This window comes from Eubalaena glacialis, chromosome 6, assembly GCF_028564815.1.
Source record: "Eubalaena glacialis isolate mEubGla1 chromosome 6, mEubGla1.1.hap2.+ XY, whole genome shotgun sequence".
In the NCBI taxonomy this organism is placed as follows: Eukaryota; Metazoa; Chordata; class Mammalia; order Artiodactyla; family Balaenidae; genus Eubalaena; species Eubalaena glacialis.
The window spans coordinates 114,523,191-114,549,541 of NC_083721.1; the positions used below are offsets into that span (position 1 = coordinate 114,523,191).

General features: G+C 36.8%; 2 protein-coding genes across 6 annotated transcripts in view; one reads left to right on the forward strand and one right to left on the reverse strand.

Annotated features, from left to right (window-relative positions):
- Nucleotides 1-26,351, reverse strand: part of MME (membrane metalloendopeptidase) — a 292,858-nt gene that overhangs the window by 238,008 nt on the left and 28,499 nt on the right. The gene's annotated exons all lie outside the window — the stretch shown is intronic.
- LOC133093602 (small ribosomal subunit protein uS12m-like) lies at nt 209-622 on the forward strand. The gene has a single exon (XM_061193529.1). It carries the CDS (start codon nt 209-211, stop codon nt 620-622), a length of 414 nt encoding a protein of 137 aa, XP_061049512.1.

Sequence of the window (26,351 nt, forward strand, 5' to 3'; positions counted from 1 at the left end):
GATTCTTTGTTGCGTGTGAGCGTATGTGTGTGTGTGTGTGTGTGTGTGTGTAGGGTTGCTTTAGGTTTAAAGTATACATGTTTAACTTATCACAATTTGCCTAAATGATATACCACTGCATGTATAATATAAGAACTTCACAACAGAGAGAGGCCGGATTCCACGTGTCTGTGGACGCAGCTAGGGTTGGGACGTTGCAAGCGGTGGGATGTTCTGGTCCAGCCTTCTCCGTGGCCTCAGCACATCCCTAAATCATGGCCTAGCCCTGGCCTCCCTACCTTGGGTCACGCGTCCCACGGCCACCCTGAACCAGATGCACCGCCGGAGGCCTCCGAAGCATCTGCCTGCAAAAGTGGGCCCCTCGGCTGGCCGGCAGCAGCTGAAGGGCGTGGTCCTGCGCACGTTCATCTGCAAGCCTAAGAAGCCCAACTCGGCCAACCGCAAATGCAACCGCGTGCGGCTCAGCACCGGTCGGGAGGCCGTCTGCTACATTCCCGGAGAGGTCCACAGCCTACAGGAGCACCACGTCGTGCTCGTTCCGGGCGGCTGCAGGCAGGACCTGCCCGGCGTCAAGTTCACCGATGTGCGCAGCAAGTACGACTGTGGCCACGTGCAGAAGTGACTCCCTCCCCATCTCCCCCAGGCTACGGCGGGTGGGTGTTCACGGCAGAACAACAACCTTCCCCACGGGGCTCCTGCAGTGTGTTTGGGAAGCTAGTCCAGCTCTAGAAGTAGCTGGTCCTGGTTCAAAGCCTGGCCACCTCTTCCATCAGGACCACTCTTAACCCATAGTGGCCCTGGGTGTGAATCAGAAAAAAGGCGTCCCTCTCCCAACACCCTTGATTTCCATGCTGATGTCAGGGACCTCTTCTGCTGTACTGCCATCTACTGGGAAGGGGTTGCAATATACACACAGACACCGCCCCGCCCCCACCCCACCCAGGTTGTGACCAGAACCCCCTTGCGTGGTATTCGCCCTCTGTGTGGTCTTGGCCACGGACATCCCTTCTGACCTCAGTTTCCTCCTGCAGAAAAAAATAGCTCCACTCGCAGTATCCCCTTTATTGGATTTGGTGAAGATTAAACTAGATGCTTTATGTGCATAACAAGAAAAAAAAAAGAACTTCACAGTGGTATACTTCCATATCTCCCTTCCTGGCCTTTGTGACACTGTTATCATATATTTCACTTCTACATATGTTACAGACCATATACTGCTATCATTTTTTCTTTAAACAGTCTGTTATCTTTTAAACACATTTAAATAATAATATAGAAAGTCTTTCCACTTATGTAATTACTATTTCTGTTGCTTCTCATTCCTTTGCATGGATCCATACTTTCATCTGGTGTCATTTTCCTTCTGCTTAAAAGACTTTAATATTTCTCAGAGCAAAAAGTTTACTAGCGATGAATTCTTCCAGCTTTTGTATGTCAGAAAAGTCTTAATTTTACCTTTGTTTCCAAAGGTATTTTTCCTGGGTGAAGAATTCTAAGTTGACAGGTTTTTAAAAAACTTAAAACTCTGCTCTATAGTCTATAGTGTCTTCTTAGTTCTTACCACACCAAATCTAATTTTCTGTGCTTAAAATTTAAGGCTCATCCTATAAATTGACTGATTTTCCCTCTACTCCTTAAAAGTAATCCTCAAACCCAGGCATGCTATTCTCCTTCCTAGTCCTATATTTATTCTTCTTCCTTTCTCTGTAACTTTATCTCCATTTTTGTCTCCTTCATCCTTCAAGTTCTCTCAAAAGTTTAAAGCCTTGCCTCCTCTAAGAGGCCTTTCCTTCCAAGTTATTTACATTTCTCTTCATCACCATCTGCTTTTACAGCTCTTGGACTATCAGAATTTTCATCATTAATTTTATACAGCATTTTTTGCGTTTTTCCTGATCTTATCTTGCCTGTTTGGTGAAAGCTCTTTAAGAAAACTGAGTAATTTATACTGTTTATGCCCTCTACACCATCTTCTTTCTGTACCTCCTGCCCCAATCAGTTTTGTAGGTGCTTTTAAAAGATTTGATTAACAAGGGACTTGATAATTCACTGAACTAGGTAGGTATTATTTTTGGGAATGTGAAAGTACTTATTAACAGGGTCAGAAGTCATACCAGAAAGGCCAATTTCGCCAACTCTAACCACAGCAAAAGATTTGCATTCCAAATACAAACATCAAGCTTTAGGAAAAATATATTGCTATTCAAAAACTGGTATCATTTTGGTTTTCATGATTTTCATAATGGTCAAGGTGATCAAGTGACTAGACTCATTTTCCAGCAGGGATTGTGGCACTCATTTGGCCCGAACATTTTTTACATGCAGATGAAGACAGATTAATAGTTGTTCTTATACAACATGGGTTATGTTAGACTCCCTTAGTCAGGAGTCCTACCAAGTTAGTTTCACAGAGAGGAAGACAGAGATCTGAATTATTGACACTTTTATTCTCAACTTCCAGGTTTAGAAATTGTATTTCTTTCTAGCCATGGACGTTCCACATTAATTTTATGTGCACTCATGCCAAGGCTTGTCAGATACTAAATGTATATGTCTCAAATTGAATAAATAAGAATGTACTTATAATAAATTGACCATTTAGTGCTTTCTGGGCTTCATCTTAGTTTCTTGGCTGTACTGCCCATGAACTCAACAACATTACTGCCCTCATTCATACATTTTTGATTTTTTTGAGTTAACTAAATCACGTTGTTTAATATTTCTTACCCAACCCCCAAACCTGACATCACATAACTCAAATCCTTTTTCTCTTACACCTCAGTTTATAAATTCGATTTAACCTAATATTTCCAATCATTTTCACTTTTATTCAATTTTCAATAAATGTCCCAAATGTTTTCTGTGCCACTCTTTTGGAAAGATCCTTAACTACTTTTAGCTTCCTGAGATGTGACCAGAGTAAATGCACCTGAGACCATATTCATGTTTGTTTTTGAGGGGGAAGATAGGGCTGGAGTAGCTATAATGCTTTGCCAGAAAACCTGTGTTAAGGCAGGTGCAAGAGGACTAATCTGTCAAGAACAATGAAGAGTACAGAGATATTACGCTACCTGCAAATTAAAAAATTAGTCTGTCACAGTTTCATGGATGCTAGTAGAAGACTCAAGACTCCTGGGTCTAAGACAAAAGATTTTATTATTCGTAGCAATATCAGTAGCCAAAGAATCAAAATTATTTTGTGCCAGTTCTTTGAGCCCCAATTCCCACAAGATAACATGAAAAGGTGACATCGGCCTACATAGTGGGCTGCATTTGAGAAAACTTGAGCTTAGGGAAAGCTTCTATAATGGTTAATAAGCACGTCTGTTTTTTTATTCTGCTGGGAAACACTATCCCTATCTTCCAAGACTGCTGTACAAACATCCTTGAAATGATAGTCCAGAACCAAGACAATCTTTGCTCAGAGGATGTGCAGAATCACGAGAGACCTATGGAGAGGTATCTTCAGTACAAGGGAATATTGGTTTGGGATTCCTCCTTTGAAATAAAGTCTTTCAGAATAAACAGGCAGCTCAATGAGACAGAAATAATTTCTGCCTTATATAAGGATATAATTAATTTTACCACCTGAACTAAAAATTTTATTTGTTATTGTTTCTGCAGTGCAATTCTGACACTGACTACCCAGAATGAGTGCAGACTTCACAGATTAAGCAAACAGTCCTCCACAAGACTCCCCTCACTTCAGACACCAGCCACAAGCTCCAGAGTTCTCAGGTCACCTACATCTCTGACCAACTACAAACTCATGGGTTCCCACTACCCCTTCAGGTTCAACAACTCAATAGAATGACTCACAGAACTCAGGGAAGCATTACACTTACAGTTACAGTTCTATTATAAAGGATACAAGTGAGGACCAGCCAAAGAGGGACAGGCATAGGATGAAGTCTGGGAGAATCCTAAACGTGAAGCTTCTGTGTCTTTAGAATATGCCACTCTCTTGGCACATCAGTGTATGATAACCAACCATGGGAGCTCACTCAGGCTTCAGAGTTTTTACTGGGCTTTCATTATATAGGAATAGTTGATCAAATCATTGGTCACTCCTCCCCTTCTCAGAGGTCTGACACTGAGTTGATATCATGTGGTTCAAAGTCTCAATCCTCTAATAATATAGTTGGTATTTCTGGAATGACCAGCTCCCATCCTGAAGTTAACTTGGGGTCTTCCATGAGTTGTCTCATTAGCATAACTCAGGTGTGGCTGATGGGTTCACCAACAAAGGCATTTCTATCACTTGGGAAATTCCAAAGACTTAGAGGCTCATTCCCAGGAATCAGACACCAAGATCAAACAAATACTTCATTATATAACAGTTTCCTTTATTCTCCCAGATATATGCAGCAATAATTTTGTAAAGTGGGAAAAAGAAGAAGAAGGAGAAGGAGAAGGAGAAGAAGAAGAAGAAGAAGAGGAAGAGGAAGAAGAAGAAGAAGAGGAAGAAGAAGAAGGGGAAGAGGAAGAGGAGGAAGGAGAAGAGGAAGAAGAAAGAAGAAGAAGAAAGAAGAAAGAAGAAGAAAGAAGAAAGAAGAAAGAAGAAGAAGAAAGAAATATAGATTGAAACTATCGAACAATGTTACCTGGTAAAGAGCACATGACTTCATTTATTGTTCTATATGTCAATGATGTCTTCTATATTCAAATTTTCTTTCTGCTATTTTCTTCAGATTGGTCCTACTTTTCTAATCAAGGCTATTCCTAGGCATTTTATATTTTTATTGTTATTGTGAATTATCTTGCCATTTGATTTTTCCTGTTATTATTGGTGCATGGGGTTCCTATTAACTGAGTATATCTGTATCAAGAGATTAAATATTATTTTTTTAAATTAATTTATTTTTGGCTGCATTGGGTCTTCATTGCTGTGCATGGGCTTTCTCTAGTTGCGGCGAGTGGGGGCTACTCTTTGTTGCAGTGCACTGGCTTCTCATTGCGGTGGTTTCTCTTGTTGCAGAGCATGGGCTTTAGGCACGTGGGCTTCAGTAGTTGTGACTCGTGGGCTCTAGAGCAGAGGCTTAGTAGTTGTGGCGCACGGGCTTAGTTGCTCTGCGGCTTATGAGATCTTCCCAGACCAGGGCTTGAACCCATGTCCCCTGCATTGGCAGGCGGATTCTTAACCACTGTGCCACCAGGGAAGCCCCCAAGAGATTATTTTTAACAATTTTTAAGGAATTCTTTTTTCTGTTTCCCATCCTTATGCATAGTCAGAATTTCAGGAATAGCACTAAATAATACTGGGTGAGAGTGAGACTTCTTATTTTCTTTGTGATTTTTAGGGCATTCCACCAAAATTTTGTTATTTCATTATTGGGCTTTGCTTTTATCCATTTTACATCTTAAGCCTCTGTGTGACATTTCAGGTAATGACTTATGTTCTAGCGTTTGGGTTTCTCAACAGAGCACTATTGGCATTTTGGGTAGATTATTGTTTATTGTGCTGGATTGTTTCACATACAGCAGGACATTTGACATCCCCATTTCCCAAACAAAATAACAGTAGTGACCCTCTGAAAATGGTGGTGACAATCCCAAAGGTTTTCACATATTCCCGTCTGTCCTCCAAAGGGGCAGTACTACCCCTTTTGAAAATACCTATTTTAGAAAATGTAAAAAGGCCAATCCATATCTAGGCCTGGGAACAAATTTTCCTACAGTAGCATAACTGCATGGTGTGGAGGCCTAATGGATCTTGAAGGAATAGAAAATATTCTGAGGTTTATAAGACCACTAACAGGATACTGAAAGTTCTGACATCCAGATTTTCAAATTTTTGAAAATTGAAAAGACAATGAACCTTCAGGGAAGTACCTTTTTCTAGACACATTATCCCGCACTAGCCAGCTGTCAGCCACTCTGTGTCTAGAGTGCAGTCTTTTCTCCTGCCTCTATCCTCTCTTCTCAGCTTTGTTTTAATACCCACTTTGGGAGGAAGGTCTGTGGCCCCAGTACATTGAAAGTACAAGTTGGGTGGTCCATGGTTTCACAGGCAAAAAGAAGTTTGAGGAATAGAGTTTCCAACAGCTCCAATCTACGTGCAAATCATTGTACTTTTATTATCCCTGAGCTGAGGACTGTTAGAGGTGCCTCATTCTGGTTCAAGAGGTTGAACCTGTAACCTTTAAAAATTGTATGAAAAATGAAAAAAATTTTAAGAAAAGAGGTTGAATTGGCCAGTAATAGCAATTGTTCATGTGTTTTTAATAAACTAAATGACTTAATTGAGTAAAACACTGGTTTCTTGTAAACAATTGGCCTTTCATTTTATTTTATTGTGTTTTTGTGATCTCCCCTCTCTATTTTTATATTTCACTTTAATAGTATAGGGAAGGAAACCTTTTCTTGTTCCTCTACCCATCTTAGATTCACTGAGCAGAGAGCCCTGCAAGTAAGACTGACAAATTAATGAGAGAAAACCAAACAAGTTTCCTAACAAGTGCATTGCACACACTCGGAAGTACTCAGTGATGAGTAACTCAAAGGCTAGAACCTAGGCTTATCTTAACAACAGAAAAATAAAATTTTACAGAAGTAATAAGACAAAGGAAAAGAACTTTGAGTTCCTAGGGAGGCAAGTTGTAGAAAGGTAGATATACTGGGGAACTAATGGAAGATAAGGACTAGTTAATAAGGTTTGTTATGTAGATTTTCCTGGTGCTGTTTCTGGGCTTATAAGGGTCTAGAATTATCTCTGGGGATTAACTTCTGTCCTTTCCTGATAGAGAGAGGAGAGGGACACCTTTATAAATTTATGTTCTTCTTTTAGGCAAATGGGGGAGGGCAGAGAGCTTTTCTTATACTTGCTTCTCAATTGCCTTCAGCTCAAAATAATTCTTATGCCAAAGTGGCATATTTGGTGGTGGCATATTCTGCTACCCTTCAATAGGAAGTTGAGAGAGAAACCCAAGTTCCTATGTCATCATGTTCACGGAAAACACACTCTGCTTTCCTGCTTTGGTGGCCAGATAAATGTATTTATTAATTCATGCAAGAAATATTGGTTAAATACCTACTGTCTAAGAGCTGGATTCATGACTCTGAAGCAACTCCCTGTGTATTCATTAGGTGAGGATTAATCTAATTAGATGAAAGAGCCTTCTTCATGTGTTGATTTTTAAAAATACATTCACTCAACCTTTAGACTAAGGCAATGCCTAATAGAATATCTCATGCTAGAGGAATAAAAGCAAGTTAGTATGACAGGCTTTGCATTTGAAACTGACAGCACTGGGCTTAGGATACACTGAATAAATATAAGAATTATTATACTGGTATCATTGCTCTTCTAATATATTTAAAAGCATATTATTTTAAAATGTATTTTATGTGCCAGAAAATTATGTCTTTGCTAGGACAGATATATCGACGATGACTGAATGATATTGAGTCTCTGTGCTATAGACCTAAGTCAAATATTTGAAATTTATCTTTAAACGAAGCACAACAGTTGGCATCTTCAATAAATTTATTTTTTTCATGTGGCAGAAGGCCTTTTCTGAGGCCTTCACCAGAAAGCTAAAGTCAGGTTTTTTTTTTCTCCACTGATGTTTTTCCTCTAAAAATTTCATTTTAATATTTTTTGGGCACTTTTTCTGGCTCTGTTTAAATGTTTATAGTCCTTAATGATAATTTAAAAATTGTATTTTGATTTAAACTGGCATCTTTTTGTTTTGATATTATGTCATGCTTACTTGCTTTTTGATTTTTCCCGTCCTAGCACTGCTTATTAGTTCTACCTGTTCTCATTGATAGATCTAGTGGATCAGTGTTAATTCAAGAAATGTCTTGTTATAGTTGCACTTGGAGATATCAGCCCTGAATTTTGTGCTCTTGAGCATGTAGAGGCATGATGAAAGGTATTAAGAGACAATGTAGTGAGGGTAATGTTTATGAGCCCATCTCTGGAGCCAGGCTCCCTGGGTTGAAATCATTGTTCTCTGTTACTATAAGCTGGTTTCTGTGTTTGAGTATCCACACCTGAATAATGGGATTATAGTAAAACTCAGCTCATAGACTTCTTGAGAGGATTACATGGGTTAAAATACATGAATTGTTGAGAACAGTGGCTGACCATAGTAAATGCGATGTAAATCTTTATTATTATATAGTTTTAAATTTAGTTTTATATTTTTCCTTAATGTACTTTGAGTTCTTTCCCTATATCTTGACTTGTATCTTGCACAGTCATGCCAAGACAATCAGTTAAAAAAATTATAGTTCTGTTAAAAAAAGAGCTGCTTCTTTGGAACTAATAGAATACATTTTAGAATCATGCAATGTCAGGAATTACTAGAGAAACTCTTTAAATATCGCAAACATCTTCTTTCTCATACAAATCCAGGAACAAGACTTCCAGTTATAGGTATCTAAGGCCTTACAGAGAAGCGGTGTTTTTCCTGAAACTACTCCTTGTGAGGGATTGTTATGGGATTTTACCTTTTGTCAGCTCTGAATTAGGCACCTAGTTCATGACTAAATGTCTAATACATCCTGCTGATAGACTGGCTATAAACTTCTCCAACACTGTGTATTCCAGTGACTTCTACAGGCTCCTCCTACTAGGGCCCATTAGCTGATGAGGGTTATTCTGTGAAGACTCTTAATATCTCTGCCACATAATGAATACCTTTAACACATTTGCACTACAAAAAACATTTTCTGTGCATCTCTGACAGAATATAGGCAAGAAGAGACTTTTGAACTAAGGACAAAATATAAGGGAGAAAGTTTTAAGAACAAAAATAGGTTCTTAAGGAATACTTGGGGAGAGTTCAATTCCATTACTTATGTTTTTTGAAGGGCATACCACTGCCAAGGTATGAAATAACCAGGAGGAATATTACTGAGGTGATGACAAACTTTTCCAGTAATAGCTACAAATGGTATCATTTTCTTCCAAACCAAACTTTGCAATATTTTTAAAGGGAGGCCTGGTAGCACTGCAATATCTAGAAGAAAATAAAAAGGTAGGGAGGCATCCTCCCTAGTGACTGATTATACCTCAGAGACTGTGGAAAATTGAAAGCTATCTAGATAAGCAGTTTAAGGTGAGATGTTTCAGATGTGAATGGAATTTTGAGGTGTCTGGTAAAGAAAGCACATTAATTACAAAGTGATTAGAGCTTTAAAAATTAATATATCTCCTTATGTTCATTTAGTTAAACATAAGAAACATTTAAAATTATAAAAGAACAAAAAGCTATTAAATCAAAACAACAATCTGGGATCAGAGTCATAATGTAATGAGACATTTTCAAGGTGAAAAATATGAAAACACAGTTGATTTTACAATAAAGCTAACAATTCTCACAATACAAGATTGTGTTAGAACTGTTTCTAATCAATGACAACATTTATATTAATTTTTGAGCTATTTGATGATAATTCTGACTTCCAAAGTGCAGTTAAAAGAAGCACATTTAACGTAGCTTTGAACATTTGAAGTCTTATCATCAAAAAATGATAGCTAAACATTTTCCAAAGGCTTTGCATCCACGTTATTTGGGTGAGAAATACAGCTTTGACTATGATCAGGCAGAAAAGATTGTTTGTCCAAATGAGGTAAAATAGAATCTGAGTGACAAATATCTTTATCAGTGTAATGACTGGCTGCTGCTGCTGCCAAAATGACGTAAGATTGATCACACCTCTCAGTGTGCTTGCCCTTGTTGGGTGGGGCTGACGCAGTGGAACTCTTAGCTTCACGTTCACTAAGGAGAGTATTTTCCCCTGACGCAGGTGTCTCTAGATGGTCAGGGCAATAGGAACAGGAAACAGTTATGGGAGGCACAGAGCAGCAGTCTGGGTTTCCTCTGTCAGCCCCCAGTTCTCAGTTCACAGAACCCATGAATCAACCCCATACACAGAAGCGCACAAAAGGTAGAATGGTAGGCTTTGTGGCTTCTTTATTTTGAGAACTTCACAATTGCAATAAACTTTTGAATTTGTATCATCATTTTAATGTAGCAAAAGCACAACATGCATACACAGCCCCCCCACCATTGGTTTATAGTCTCCTAATACCCACTCTATTAAATTACTGATTATATACTAACAATATTATTAATTTATTTAAAACTTTTAGCCTCCAGTTTAATCATTTGAAATCTATTTTGTCTTTTCTTACTAATTTATACAATTGTTTTAATTGATTTTTTATTAACTTACATTTATGCAATTCATTTAGTTTTCTTTCATAACTTTTATTTTCACTCCATCTTATCTAGTTTTATTCTGATTTCTTATTTGCCTTTTTATCTGGTAGTATCTTCTTTCAGTTTACTTCATTTTCAAAATTACCAGCTAATGTATTAGGTTCCCTCCCTTAAAAAAAATCTTATTACTCTCCTAGCTTATTAAATTATAGGTAGGAATGTGGCCCATGCCATAAAGCAGGTGCTAGAAAGTTAATTTGCACCTCAAGAAGGGAGGCTAATGATTTTTGTCTATGTTTTCCTCACTCTTTTAACACAACTAAATTTCTGCCTAGTTTAAATTGACTTTTTTTTTCTTTTTGGTAGTGCATTTAATAGTAAGACTTTGAGTTTCATCTATAAAAAATATTCAACCTTAGGCTTCAAATTATCACATGTGTGTAAATTCAGGCCTTGCTTCTTATATTCTGCCTGGTGGTTTCATGTACTTGTATTATCTTACACTGAGGGCTTGTTGGAACATTTTTATATATTTGAATTTTGCTTTCATGTGTTTATTTAATTTATTTATTTATTAAGATATAACTGACGTATTATATTAGTTTCACATGTACAACATAATGATTCGATATTTGTATATATTGCAAAATGATCACCACAATAAGTCTAGTTAATATCTATCACCATACGTAGTTACAAAAAATTTTTTTCTTGTGATGAGAATCATATATTTACTTTAGAACTAAGGGAACAATGCACAAGATCAAGAGGAAAACTGGAGAGGGTATCCTCTCCAGCTTTCAATATACTGGACAGCCAACAAACAAACAGATAGGAAAAAGAAGAATTCACTACTGAGTCGCACATTTCCCTCCAACTGTAAAGTCAGATACCAGTATCTTCTTACTGAGGTTGTCTTTGTCCCTTCATAAGCAAGTCTTAACCTCTTTGTGTAACACAGGAGAACAAGTTTGTTCATAGGGGAACTCACTGATGTTAGCTGACGATCTGAACAAAGTCCAAAGCAAAAGCACAAAATAAATGTAGGAACTCACACTAAGAAGTGGAATATGGCTGGGATCCAAAGAGAACTGACCGCAAATTTTCATATATAATGATTTTTGCAGATGCTGGTTAATGGTTTTCATTTCTGCTTTTTGCGCAAGTGCTGGAATTCATCAGATCTGGAAACAAATGTCTCAACAGTTCCCAGGGAATTTCTGGCCTACCCATCTCCAGGAAGTTACGGGAGTCTCATGAGGAATCCCGTTTCTTGTAATAGTTATGAACCATTTTGCAAATTCCAAAGAGTTGAATTAGGGTCAGCAGCAGCTACTATTCACTTGTTGCCCACTAAGTACCAGACATTGTGCTAAGCACTTTCCGTACATCCTGCCATTTATGTCTTATAACAACTTTATTAAATAGATATTATTATCCCCATTTTCTAATGAGAAATCTGAAGCTCAGTTAACTTACCTCAAGGTCACACATCCAGGAAGTAGAGCTAGGACCAGAATCCAGGTCTTCAAGACTATATTCTTAACCACCAGTTAACAGAGCCCCCATTAAATACAGCACGATTCTAAATACACATTTAAACTTGGAGAAGAACAGGCATATAATATTGTCAAATGTTTTCAAGTTAAACCTTAAGTGATTGGGAGATAAGCGGATGCATTTGGAAAAAGTTCTTCATTATCATTATTGTGATCTTATCAGCATCATTTAAAATTTAGTGATACATCGTACCATTTTAAGACCTATAGGCAAGGACAGCATAGGAGCCAACTGCAAAGGATATAAGATATCAAGTGATAAAGCCAAGAATTTAAATCTGTAAAAATTACGCCCCATGTAATATATTAAAGTGGCACAAATCACAACAAGTTAAATATCCACATGCATAAATTTTCTTTAGGATTCCAGGCCTGCCCTGGCTTAAGCACCCTACAGATTCTATCTCCCTTTCCTTGACCTTTCCCTTACCCTCTTGTCAGTCCCTTCTCTGCTATTCTCTTTCAATGACAATTTGCTCAGGAAATATTTCTTAAATAAAAATGTAACATTTTAGTATAATTCTGATTAAAATATCTGAATTTATAGTCAGAACCAAAGCATTTTCTGTGTAAAAATATTTTAGTTAGGCCCTTATTTCTTACAATCTGTGCAGAACTTCAACTTTCACTCACTCTTCCTGCAGTTCAAATATCTTTCTACAAATCCACTCCTTTTATCTCATACTGTTCATGTCTAAGTAGATTGGATTTCAGTTGTCCCCAATTGGACGGTTGACCTCAGAAGCTCTCTGACAAATAGCATAATTCATTTTTGTCCAAAAACAATTTATTGGAGGCTTCTATATGCCAGGCAGCCTGTTGAGTGCTGGTGTTTAATTGCAGAAAAGACATGAGTCCTTTCTAAGGCACTTACAAGTCAGTGGATGAGCTTTTCCTGCCCAACTAGCTATTATTTCCTGGTTCCCACACTCCATCTAAACCAAATTTTCTTCTCTGTTGCCCTTTATATTCAGTTAACCTTAGTTAAACCTGGAGACGTTAGTTGAGAGCTATGTCTGAATGCTCTGAATAGACTTTTCTCTACGACACCCCTCTGTGGTTTTCCCCTAAAATTTCCATTTCATGAACATCTACTCCTTTCAGCAGCATCCTAACTCAGCCCCTCTGGCCAGTGTGTGCTGTGATTGCTTTAATTTTATCCTGCTGGCATTCAAGTTAGAGTAGCTTCTTTAATGGAAGAGAGTAGATAATAAATCGTATGTTAACATTCTATAGGGGGAAGGTTTGCTACTTTTCTGCCTTGAGTGCTGAAAAATTTCTGTCTTACTAGTGGGCAGGTGGTAGTGAAACATGAAGGTCTGGAGGCAGGTTGCATGGGTTCAAATCCTGATTCTGACCATCCCTAGCTGTGGACCTTGGGCCAGTTATTTCAACTGTCTGGTCTTCACTATCCTATTATGCTAAATTGGGTTAATAAACAGTGCTTACCTGTGAGGGTCATTGGGAGGATTAAGTGGGATCCAGTATATAAAGGATTTAGAAGAGCACAAGTAAAATGGTAAATAACATTATCTATTATTAAAAATAATTCTCATATTTTTATAACTTCAATGTAGATTGATGTGAAATTGGCCTAGAATTTAAAATTTGCTGTGGTCCCATGTATCAAGATCTCCAAATAATTATTACACAAAAACTAAGTTCTAGTGATTTTATCTAATATTTCCACCTGGGAAATATATCCTAAAGAAATAATCCAAGATGCAGACAGACTTAGGCATAGAAATATTAATCACATCAAATATTTAAAAGGATGTAAAGCCACCTCTAGATATACCTTTCACTTAGATATTAAATATATTAATAACTAGTAAATATATTGAAATCATATATATTTATTAGAAAAATTTTCATGAATTGAGTTTTAATGACTGTATATTATTCACTAATATAATACTTATTTAATAGACATTCATTAAAACACTATACATAAATGTTCTCTAATGGATGAGAAACACTCGTAACATAACAAGTGAAAAATAGATTAGAAAATTGTATGTATAATACAGACACAACTCTGAAAAATAATATGCATAGAAGGAGAGATATATATTAGATTTATTTGAGCAGTTAACTCTTGGTGGTAAGACTATGGGTGGTTTCTATATTTATCTGATTTTAAAATAATTTTTTTCTGTACTGAGCTTATGAATTTATAACCTGAATGAAAAAAATATATATATATTTTAAATTGACATGGATAGCCCCATAGTTTCATAAAATGCTCTTTGAAAATTGAAATCTGGTGGGAATTTTATTTATTGTAAGTTATTAGGGAAATTCTAAAATGTTTTAGGGAGGGAACTGACTGTTTTTAATAATCTTCCTCACTTAGTAGAATGCTTTGCACCCTGTGAACTTTTGTTTTGTGATTGTTGACATACCAACAGAGTGGCTGAGGAAACTTTTAGACTTTTAAATTTTAGTAGTCAAGCAGAACAAATGGAAAAATTACAAGAACTCTTTATTATACACATGAATCTTTTTCTGGTTCTTTCTTTCTTTTTCTTATGAGGCTATTGGGCCTGATAAGAATCAGCACATTACGTATTGTGTATTTTTACAGACCTAGCAGTAGATGTGAAGGAGAAACCTTGAAGGACTGAGGGAGAAAAATGTGAAGACGCTACAGTAAAAGCTCCTAGAAGCACCGTTGGCAGCACTGGAATGGCTGGGAGCCGTGCAGTTTTCAAGGCCACAGAAAGTTTCCTTGGAGAGTGAAAGGGGCTAGATTTCTGCTGTTGGACCTAGAAAGGAGAGGTGAAGTTTACTTGGTCTGCTCCTACAACTACTTCTCAATAATAAACTCATTAGGCTTGTCATCACCACCTGCCATTCAACATGGCACAAGAACATTCTGGAACAGCCCCAAATAGGTAGAGTCAGAAGATGGTTAAGTAGCTGCAAAACCATTTCTGGGTATTATTTCACCAGGGCCCAGAGTCCTAATTCTAAGTCTCCCCTTCCTTCCAGGAACAGAGACTGTCATGTTTAGAGGGCAGTTTTCTTGGGACCACCCCAGTTCTGCTGTGAAACCACAGCACCCTCTCTAAGTTCTCCTCCACCATTCTTTCCTGTGCTTGAGCTTCAAGTCCTCGGTTAGAAGTTATGAGAGGATAAACAAAGAAAAGCAGAATAGTAGAAGAAAACTCCAATTTTGGCAGGAAAAAGCACAACAAAGATTCTCAGCAAAGGTGGCAGAGTCCTCTAGATAAACCTGGAGACATTGATGTGGTTTGACTTCTTTGCCTGATTTGTGAAGACAGCTTTGCTTCTAAAGCGTTTTTTTTTTTGCTGCTTTATGCCTATCATCATTATTATCATCTGCTATATAGTGCCTAACAGTAGACAAAATGCTTTCATGTGTATTATTCCATTTAATCCTCACAAGCACCCTATAAAAATTACTATTATTTTTTACAGATGAAGAAACTAGAACTCAGAGATTAAATGATGTTTCCAGTTGGTAACCAAAAGCAACTCAAACTTGTATCTTCTGACTATTGTTTACCCATTTGGTTCTATAATTGACCTACACTATCCTATCATTTGTCCCAAATGACAAAACTTTGGGACTGACTTTTTCCACACAAAGGTGTATCCCAGATTCTCTGAAAACTTCCGTGGGCACTTTGCTACTATAGTTGTCAATGCTTATAAAACTCAGAAGCCTAAGTAGAATAGGGAGGATTATTAAAGATTGCTGCTTGGGTTCAGGATACTATTTTAACCTGTTTGCACTATCCTAAAGTGGTAGACTGTTGGCAGTAATTCTACTCTTAAGTCTTTCTTGACATATTTTCAATAAGTATGCAGTTTTCCCAGTGCTTCACCATTTGTAGTAAAAGAAGAAAAAATGTTATTTTAGGCCCACAAGCAAAGACTAAGAAGGTTATGGGCAAAAAATACATTGCCACAGTTCCTCAAATTTTACATAGGTCCAATAAATATTTCCAGTTCCCAGAACCCATGCTGGTGGTCTTCAAAGAACTCCAAACCCTGTGTGTAACTCAAAAAGACTTCCTTTATTCTGATAACACCTTGGTGGCAGACTCTGAAAAAACAGAGCTGTCAAGTGCCAACATTTTGTGGAGAGGGTTTCAAATTAGCTTTTCCTCCTGAGAATTTTCTCCAGTTTTCCCTGTTACTGGTTCTGGCACTCAGTGAAAGGCAGGGCTGTTTGTGATTCCTTAGACCTTGATGAGAAAGTACTCAGCTCTTTTGCTCTTAGGGGATGGTAATACTATTCGATAGCAAAAGTGAAAAGGAGATGAAAATTCCCAACCCTGGCTTTAATTTTTTTCTAAGTTGGCTTATTCAGTACAATACAACAAATCTTAGAAGGCTGTGAAAAAGGATTAGTGAAATTATATCATTTTGAGATTCACTGAAACACATTTTTATAGGATTTCATGTTTTTGATTCAAACATTTATTGAAGACCTACTCTACATAAGGCACTGAGGGAAGTAAAAAGATGACTCATTCAGTCATGTTCCTCTGGTAATCCTTCCCTACACCTACCCTGTGTAAAGTGATCACCCTGTTTGCTTCAATGGTAGCCAACATTTACCTTGATCACAACAGTCATGTAAAAAATATTTATTGAAGGTTTTCTAAGTGGCAGACAGTGTGCTAGGTCTTGTGATATAACATTCCCCCTACTAAGCTGTGAGTAACCTGAGCGCTGAAATTTAAACAGAAAATACATGAATTAAAACTATATTGGCTAACTCTACTGAACAAAAGGAGAGGGTGTTGATTCAAGGAAAGACAGGAACTAGGAGAAGGTGGCAGGAAATGGTGGGCAGTCTGATCCATCTTAAAATTAAACACCTCTACAGGTTTTAGGGCTTTGCATTTTGACTCAAGATTTAAAGATCTTCAAAGGGGAATCCAAGTGGCTTGGCTTGACTCATGGGCCTACCACTTGACCAGAGACACTTGGAGAGATGATCTTGGCACACACATCAGTGAAGCAGGATTCATCCAAAGGGTTGAGAATGTGTCACCAAGTCAAGAGGAACAGACATGGACAACCAAAACTCAACAAATATACTGTGTACCTGGCAATGCTGCACAAAAACCTTGTATGTCTAGGTTCTGGAACTTAAAAGGGGAATCCTTACTTAGGTTTTTTCCAGAAGAATTAATTTCCTTCTGCTACCCAATTCCTCTCATTTCCCCTTGGCAATAAATGCCCACAAACCCATTGCTGATATGTGATACTAAATACAGGAGACAGAGAATAGGTAAGCCAGAGAATTCTTAAACAACAATGAACACTTTTGGCTCTACGGTCATCTAAGTGTTCATCTGCTTTTTATCTGCATCTGTGCTGAATTACATATTTTTTGCTGAGTAAATAAATACTTTCTCCTTGTAATTCAGAAGAGTGAACTCCGTTACCTTAGAGTCCTCATTCTTTTAGGCCCTATGATAGCCACATTACTTAGCATCTTTAAGCCTCAGTCTTCCCACTTAGAAAACAGGAGCTGGATCAAGCTAAGCTAAATGCTTTCATCTGGCCTAAATACTTATGATATTCAGGCATGTAGGTTCTTGTTTTCCCTTCAGAAACCTTAACTTTCAGTCAGATTGGCCCAAGGAAAAAAATTGAAAATAGGTCACATTTAACTTTAGTACTTATTCTCTTTTTCCTTTCACTGCCATTCGTTTCTTCATGCCCATTTCCACATTTCCCTTTTTCCCCTTAGTGAGCTAAATAGTGTAAAAAGTGAACTGACACATTTTTTAGGATAGTAAGTCTTGGGAATACAGACATTATATCCCGAGTCCCACTTTTATGCAAATTTCACAAATCTCACATTTTCCATGGTCCATAGTGGTGATTTGACTTCCAACTATGAGAAAAAGCACTCCTCGTTACAGGCTGGTGAATCTCACAATCTCAAGATTTGTGTAGCCTGCCTCTTCTCAGTTCTGAGGGCTCAGTCATTTATTCCTCAGCAAGAAGGGGCATTCCAGAGCAGCTCACATCACATAGCACAAACTACATCTGATTATGTGATACAACATGAATTCTATTGATCAAATCAAGGTTCTAGACAGTATTATATTCATTTTTCAATGCTCATAGAAATTTTTCTTTCTTGTAAATTCAAATGTAACTGATTTTTATAAATTCCTAAATGGGTTATGATTGTCTCCAGACATTTTCTATTTCTTGTTTTTCTGTCTCGAGAAAGAATGGCAACACCCTGCTCCTTTACCCTTAGAGGGGCCCTTCAGGTCTTTATTCCTCAATTACCCTCCTATCATTTGAGTGGCTGATTAGGTTTCTTCACCTAATACCAAGAGCCTCATATGTACAGTAAAATTATTTTCCAGTGGAGCTCTGGGACTCTCTGGTGATCAATAGAATTTTCCCTGATTGATATTTTATAATATCTATGATGCTTGATAACAAACTATGAATGTGTTAGTATGCCTAGCTTTACCTAGCATCAGAGATTTTTAAAAATTGCTTGTCTAAATCCTCTGGCACCCAATATCTGTATTAAATTGCCTTTGTTAATAGTGTAAGATTCTAACACACTTAGAAGGACCAAAAGCAATGCTATCTTATAATGATTTTATAATCCTGAATATGGTTGACCCAGGTTTGGGAGAAATATTAAAAATAGTTATTGAGAATCTACTCTTAAAACTTTTTTTTAAAACCTATTGTTATTGTTTTACCCCATTTGCTTCATCATTTGTTATTTGCTCTTGTTGAATACCTACTCTTTTACCGTGGCTTTACCTGCTTGCTATTTCTAATTCTCACCCCAAACATAGGCAATATCATTCATAGCTTAGTGATAAAGGAACTAAGGCTTTAAGAGATAAAGCAGACATCTGTATTTTTTGCCTCTTTTTCTCCTTATAAGAATATTTCCTTTGGAGAACTATTACTCTCCATCTATGTGCTCAGATGGTTGGATCATACCCTGGCTCTAGGCCTGGGTTCCTGCTCCAGGCTTAGCAAATGAGGCAGTGGATTCTCTTTGCTAGAGTGGATTCTCTTTGCTAGGTTCAGAGATGGGCACGTGACCCAACTCAGGTAAATTAGAACCAATCAGCATTAGCCTCAGGACATTTTTCTGGAACAACTGGGAAAGAAATTCTCTTTCACTTGGAGTTGTTAAACTGTGGAATGTAAGTCTGGAGCTGCTAGAGATCTTTTTTTCCTACCACAAAGAGAAATACTGTAAGCCTTGAGAACAAAGCCAACAGAGAGGAAAGGAGGATTGACAGAAAGAGCCACGGATTCCTGAAATCAATATTTACAAGATAATGACTCAGCCATGTGAGCCAACAATTTCCCTTTTTGCTCAAACCAGGCTGATGTGGGATTCTGTCACTTGTCACTGAAAACACTCTGACTAATCAAGAAGCTATGCTCTTCTCCAAGGTTACAACAAAACTAACAAGTGTCAGGAGCTGGGATCTGAACTAAGTTCCATCTTAGGTCAAACTCCTCTCTTTTTCAAGTAGAGACTATGCCTTCCAATTGTCACTGAGAGCTGGAGAACAAGGAGGAGAAAAGTGTATACATGCAACTTTTAAAGAAGCATATTTCAGTAAACCAGTTAGTTTTTTAACATGCCTGGCACACATGTCCTTGCAGAATACCATACTCAGTACTGTGGCAAATGAAGAAAGAAGTAGAAATCAGAATAACTCCCTGTGTAAGTTATAAATTAATGCAGGATAAAAGACACAAAACTCATAAAAAGTAAAGCAGGAAAAAAGACAAACTGAGAAGTTAAACAGATGAAAAATTGATAAAACATTTCAGTCTGAGAGAAAAAGTATAAGGCCATATTGTATCTTCAAATCATCACCCATCTCTGGTGTTTCCAACACTATCCACAGAGTGACTTTTCCTCTGACCCTTTAGGTATATAACACTAGAGTCATCTTCAGTTCTCTCTTGCCTCCATCAAAAAGTCTCTAAATGAGTTGTGATGATTCTGTTTCTAGAACATTATTTAGCTTTTCATATTTCCATGGGCCTGGGCATTTTTATATTAAGCCAGGACTGCTGCAATAATATATTCACTATACTTCTGTTTTCAAGCTGGGGGACTTTGTAACCCAAGAACGTACTAAACTGGTGTGTTTTAAACTATGGGCCACTATCCATAAGTATATTATAGGATTGCTTTAGTCGATTATGACCGTGTTTCTTTTTAAATAGAATAGAATGGAGTATAGCAAGGGTAGGCATTACAGCACAACAATTCTCTTTTACATAGATGTAGATATGAGTATTGCTATAGATATAGGTATTGAAGTAGATCTAGGTATATGATGTGAATGTGTGTGTGTGTGTGTGTGCATGTGTGTGCTGAGTTGTTATATAAAATATATTTCTTGTAGTGTAGGTTATGAACAAAAGAAGTTTGAAAGCCGATGAACTGGACCAAGCAGTAATCAGCAATCAAAGAGAATATATTAGCAAATTATCTAGCTTGTGCAACCATAGGAATCATCATTATAAAATACAAATTTGCGTTTTTATTACCCTTCCTGGGAAAATTACAGTAAATATAGATTTCCATAAGCTCTAAGCACTTTCAAATGTGCTTCAAGGTTGACCACCGGATGATGCTTCCTGTGAAATAATCCTTATCTGTCATTGCTCTCTGAGCATTGCTCCTCTCCTCTCTGCCAAGTGACAACACTATCTCCATTCAGAATCTTGTTCAAAACACACCTCCTCCACAAAACTGTGAGGAACTTTGTCCTTGGGGAAAGTTAGCTTATACCTCATTTGATTAAAATATTTTAACTTATTACTAAAACAGTATATGTCTACTGTAGAAAATTTAGAAAATACACAGAAAAAAAGATAAAAAGAAAGAGAGAAAAGGAAAATCATCCATACTAATCTAGAATTATCCATGATTAACATTTTGGGTTAGCTATAAATCACCTCTAGATGGCCACGGAAAAATTTTCATTTTGAGGTGTTGAAGGGGAATCATAATTCCCCCCAATTTTCCCAATTAAAACTTGAATAAAATATAACCAATGTGGTCATAAATCACTGATAATTGAAAAATGAGTAATTATCACTCCTGAGTTTTAAGTACCAGAAGAACAGGAGTTTGACCAAGATTACCTATGATTAAAGGACATTTATAAGAATTGATGTAACTTACCAGTTTTATTAATAGTCTGTGCCAATTTTGCTTTGATTCAGAAAACCTGATTTTCAGAGTGTCACAATGTTTTGGGTTGGCAAAAACTACGGTATATACCTGGTTAAACCTGATGAGGAAGAACTCAAAAATCTGGGAAAACAAACCATGTGGAAAATATTAGACTAAGTCCTTTAGAGAAAGACAGGATTGCATCTGTAACTCTAGTTCAAGTTTCTTCAGTCTCCCTCCTACCCCCAAACCATCTCTGTCAACCATCTTTCTAAATGAATTAATGATAAAGCTAGCAAGAATAACAAGAGTTTTGCTGAATGCTGATGTATTTTCTTTCCTTTACTTGAATATCATGGGAAGTAAGTCTGAGGTTGTGAATATTAAAGTTCATGGCCTGGTTCACAGTCTCATCCCTGTGTCTTGTCCCCACATTTCTGTCTTTGGAAAGAAAAAGGGGAAAGAATGAGGGAAAGCTAAGTGTAGAAGATCAAAATTAATTACTGCAGTGAAGGACAGAGTCAACTGTGTACAAGTCATATACCTGGGACAAAATCAAAGCGATAATTTGCCTCTTAAGAAAAGCAAGATGTACTGTATACATGCAATAGTAATTTGGAATACAAAAGGAAATTAAGAAATTATAGAAAATACAGACTGTTGATTTTAAAATAGTCTTAGAACTCTCTATTGTAAACACTGTTAGGATCCTTTAACAGTATCTAACAAATCAGACCCAAATTATGACTCTAGGACACTAATTTTTTGTCAACTGTAGGAAACGAATGCATGAGTTTTCTGAGTTCATTTATTGATGTGCAGATGTACCCAGGTTATACTTTTTGCAACCTCAAATGTTTGCTCTGCTTTCTAAAGGACTTAGAGGGCTTCATTCAGCCAGTTACTTTATTATAGATGGCTCCTTCACTCTGAGACAGACCAAATACACAGAAGAAATATGTTTTTCTGTCTTTGAGTGAAAGACAGAAATGTTATGTATGTTATAATCAGCATTATGTATGTTAATAATCAGCCTTCAACTTTTTTAAAAAAACAAACCATTCACCAAAAGGCAAACCTTTATTATATCTCTACATATTTGATCCCCACCACTTAGTTGAGTAAAATGTGTTCAGTTAAGTCACTCAAGAGGTGGTATCTTCCACTTGGAACAATCTAGAAGTGAGGTTAACCAGGGTTCCTGTATTACTCATGGGTTCTGCATGTATAGTGACATAAAGTCATAAACAAAAAAACCATCACTTTTACAGTTTTTAATGACGATATTTTTTCTTTTTAAAAATTTATTTACTTTAAATCTACATTAGGAATCTAATATCTACAGCTGGCCTTTAAAAAAAATAATGATTATAATAGTATCTCTGAAAATATAAAAGAGTTAAAACATCACTAAATAGCAAACTTAAATGTTGCTCAAAAGATTAAACCATTCAAAATGCCACAGGTGAAAAACTGTTACAGAAATACAGTTAACTTTCACACATTAGTACATTGCTTTTCTGTTTTGTTTTGCATTATCAATCCTCATTTTAAAATTCTCTTTCTATCCTTTGTCTGACTTTTTAATCACCTAACTGTTCCCGAGAAAGGTTCCAAAGGTTTGGTTCAATGAACAGACTGTATGGCAAAGAAACTTTGAACTAAACCTTAGATAAATTACAATAATGGACAGGGCTGGGCTGGGATTAGTGTCACTTGCCTTGAAGCAAAATTTAAGGGGCACCAAAAAAATAAAATTTTAATGTAATATTTAATGCAATACACAAAACATCCATGATGAACAAAATAAAAATTTTAAATAAAGGCAAACTGTTGTTTATTTGCTTTACCACCCTGCATTGTTGCACAGCTGTTTCCAATCAGCTCATAGTTCCCAGCCAGTGTGGCCCTCATGCCCTCTGCCACATTGTCAAAGAGGGTTGACAATTGTGTGTGAACAGTATATTGATTGTAGAATTTTTATTAATTTTTCTACTTGGTTCAAAATAGGGAAAGATATAATGCATAGTTTTTCTTTTGTCCCACCTCCAGCATGGCTCTGCTCAGCACTGTTAATGAACTGAATCCCAAGCAGCTGATAATTCATCAGCATTTACTTTTGGGTTTGAAAATGAGTGTGTTTAATGTCCTGAGAAATTGTTTCAGACAAAGCTAGGAATTATGTCATGGGGATCTAAAGGAATTAAAACATGTTCTAGTTTTCCTATCAAATTTTGGAATGCCAAGGTCAATTTTAGCACTGCTCTAAGCAAAAAGATGTATGCCTCGTCCCTAGTGTAGTGCCTGACACGGATTAGCTGCCCAATACATGTTAGTTTTCTGATCTCTCAAATTCTCACAGGTGGAAAAAACACTGTGGTATTAGTTGTTAAGTAGAAAGTAATAGTAATAATAAACAGTAATCATTCAAATTTATTAAGAACTCTTGAAGGCCTTAAATTATTGCACTTGGTAACCTCAAAAATTATTTTTTCCTAGTCTTCTATTTTTTTTTTTCAAGGCTATTAAGTCCTGGGTCCCATCTCTCAAAACCAAAATTAAGTATAACTAAGAATCCATTTCCCAGCTCCTTTCTCCTATAAGCAAAAACTAAAAGATGTGCCATGTAGGTTTCTGTGAGCTTCTGCTTTATTTCAATGTGTGAAACTCCTTGAGGTCACATTCAGTGTCTTGAACATATTTTTCTCAATAAGTGCATATTGAATTAAATGCTATGATTTGATTGTAGTAGCAGCCTGACTATCAATTTTTGCTTTTTTTTTTCAGGTTTCAAGGGGATGGTAGCTTTCATGTGCCTGGCTAATTTCAGCATGAAGCAACACAATGCTTCATGTGGGAACAATTAAAAGTACCTGGAGAGAGCCAAGTCCCCAGGAAACTCAACCTGCACCAAGCTGTGTGAGATCCCAGGGAGAAGTTCAAAAGATTTCTAGGCAAAATAGCCTTGTTGTCTGCTTAGAAGGGTTCAAAGTAAGCTGAATCCCTCTCCCACCCTTATGAAGATCTTTTTCCTGTATACAATATCAAAAAAGTAAAACAAAACAAAACAAACCCAAACTCAGAAATAGAAGGTAATAGCAAGTCGTAATACAATTTCTTTGAGTGGAAGGTTAGAGAGGAATTTGTCATTCAGTAGCTTGAAGATCTCCTACAAGTGCATTCTAAGTTTCTGGTATTTCTCCTTTTTCCTTTAGTTTGTCAAATTTACCCCTGCTATAAAAAAATAACATAACCTAAAATAATAATAATAATGGTGGGAATTTTAGATCTCATTATTAGGCTGGTAGCTCACAGACTACGGGATGGGAGATTTCAAGGCACATTACAGAAGCAAGAACCTTGAGGATGGGTAGCCTCAGAAACAAGCCAAGGAATAAGAAGGTTAATGTAGAGGGTTTTCACATGGCACATTCACCTTTTGATTTTAAGGGCAGTCCAAGAAAATACGTGTAAAGGAACTTGTTGAGGACACACAATGATGGTTATTTTTATACAATCTTCAAAATATGTAACTAGCCTCTGGGAAAACAAAAGTCAACCATGTGATGCTGCTTAAAACTTAGTGGGATGTCATGCACATAGTAGGTATTTAATACTTTTGAAGTTCAATTTTGATACTGATTTTGCTTATATGCAAACCTCTTAAAAGCATTATGCTATACGGCTTTGAGTTTTGCTCAGTAGCGAAATGAATTTTTTCCCCAGGTCAAAACTTTTTTTTTCTTTTAACTATACAGTCATTAATAATCCCATTATATTTAAAACATATTCACTGATTTACTAGTTATGATATAAATAATGGATTCCTTAGTGTTGTTTTCTTAGGGGATTCAAAATCTAAAATGAAACACTATTCTGTCTGCTTGCCAAAAAAAAAACCCTACAAACTTTATAAAACAGTGTTAGTTATACAGGAAAAAAATTTAGTCATGCATTACTGATTTTACAAAGGTAATTTTACAGAGGTAATCTTGCATAAAGCTAGCTTACAGGGTCCTAAAACACAAAGTTATTAAAGGAAATATTTTTGATGACTTGAGCACAGAACAATTTGACCTGGATTTTGAAAGCCATGTAGCCTAGTTTAAAAGTGATAGGTAGTAGTGAACCTGGTATTACTGTTCTAAAGGGAAAAAGAATTTAAGTAACATTTTTCACTTGAAACCCATTGATTGAAATGGAAGGAGGGTCTGTGAGAGAGACTGTAATAGCTTAGGATCAGTCGCATTTTCTTTCAGTCTAGTTATCTGGCACAATAATAGGTCAAAAACCTTAATGTGCAGCTTTTGAAATAAAAACTTTTAGGACTTCCAGGTCCTTTCAGTGGATCCACAATAGAATGTTCATGTTGTTCATCCAGTGGAAGAACTTACTTAGAACAGAGTAAGAACAGGTTTACTCAGACCAGTGCATTGCTTCATGAGAGAAGAGAAATCTCAGGCTTTCCCATGTTATTAAAAAGGAGTCTCTGTGAAAATACTGACATTTAGTTTGGTATTCATTTGGATGTTGAGAAGCTGTCAACTCCCCAGATCAATTTGAGTCATGTTAAAAATACTTTGGTATGTGTGGGTTGTTAACCACAGGTGTTTGGCTGTGAAAGTTGAAACACAGACATGCAGCTAGAACATTGTGCTGGTATGATGGGTTCACAATGATTTGAATGGAAGCTGAGAGAAAACATCATTTATTACCAATTAATTTATTTCCTTTTCAGAAGTGTCTTCGTGAAGCCAAACATCTGGGTAAAAAACAAAAATCCTTAGAGAATCCTTTGCAAAGATTTTTTTTTTTCATTCATCCAATCATTTATTTATTCAACAAATATTTATTGTGTGTTTATTATAGACAAGGTCTTACTGCCAAAGAGCTTAGAAGGGGAGAAAGTTATGCACACATACTAATATTATTATGGAAGTTAGAAATAAATTGGAGAGTGCCACAAGAGAGATGTAAATACGCTGTTATACCTGAGCAGCTTACTTATGTATAGCTGGGAGATTCAGGGATGCCCTCTAGGCAAGATGGCATTGAGCTGAGTTAGATTGCTTTCATTCTAACTGAGGTTGAGGCTATGTAACAGAGACACCTTTGATTGCAAAATGCAGAAAACACAACTAAAACTTGAATTAGGATACAGGGAAGGGCAAAATCCATAAAGCATGATGGTTCTCATTTAAACCATATGCTTTGAGTACAGTGGGAGCATGTTCTGCAAGATTGGGAAGGGGAGTGAGTGGTGTGCTTACTAGAGTGTGAGAAGAGATTGGCTTATAAAGCCGCATCCATTAAACAATAGCCTAAGATGTAAGGCTAAAGGTAGATGCAGCTTAAGTGTCCGAAGAGGAATTTAACAGTACACAGAAGAAGAAGAAGTGGGAAGTAGAAAGCTACTTGCCTTTGAAGTAGCAA

What these genes read in the sequence shown, in the direction of transcription:
- LOC133093602 (XM_061193529.1), top strand. Translation starts at nt 209, where the DNA reads ATGTTCTGGTCCAGCCTTCTCCGTGGCCTCAGCACATCCCTAAATCAT.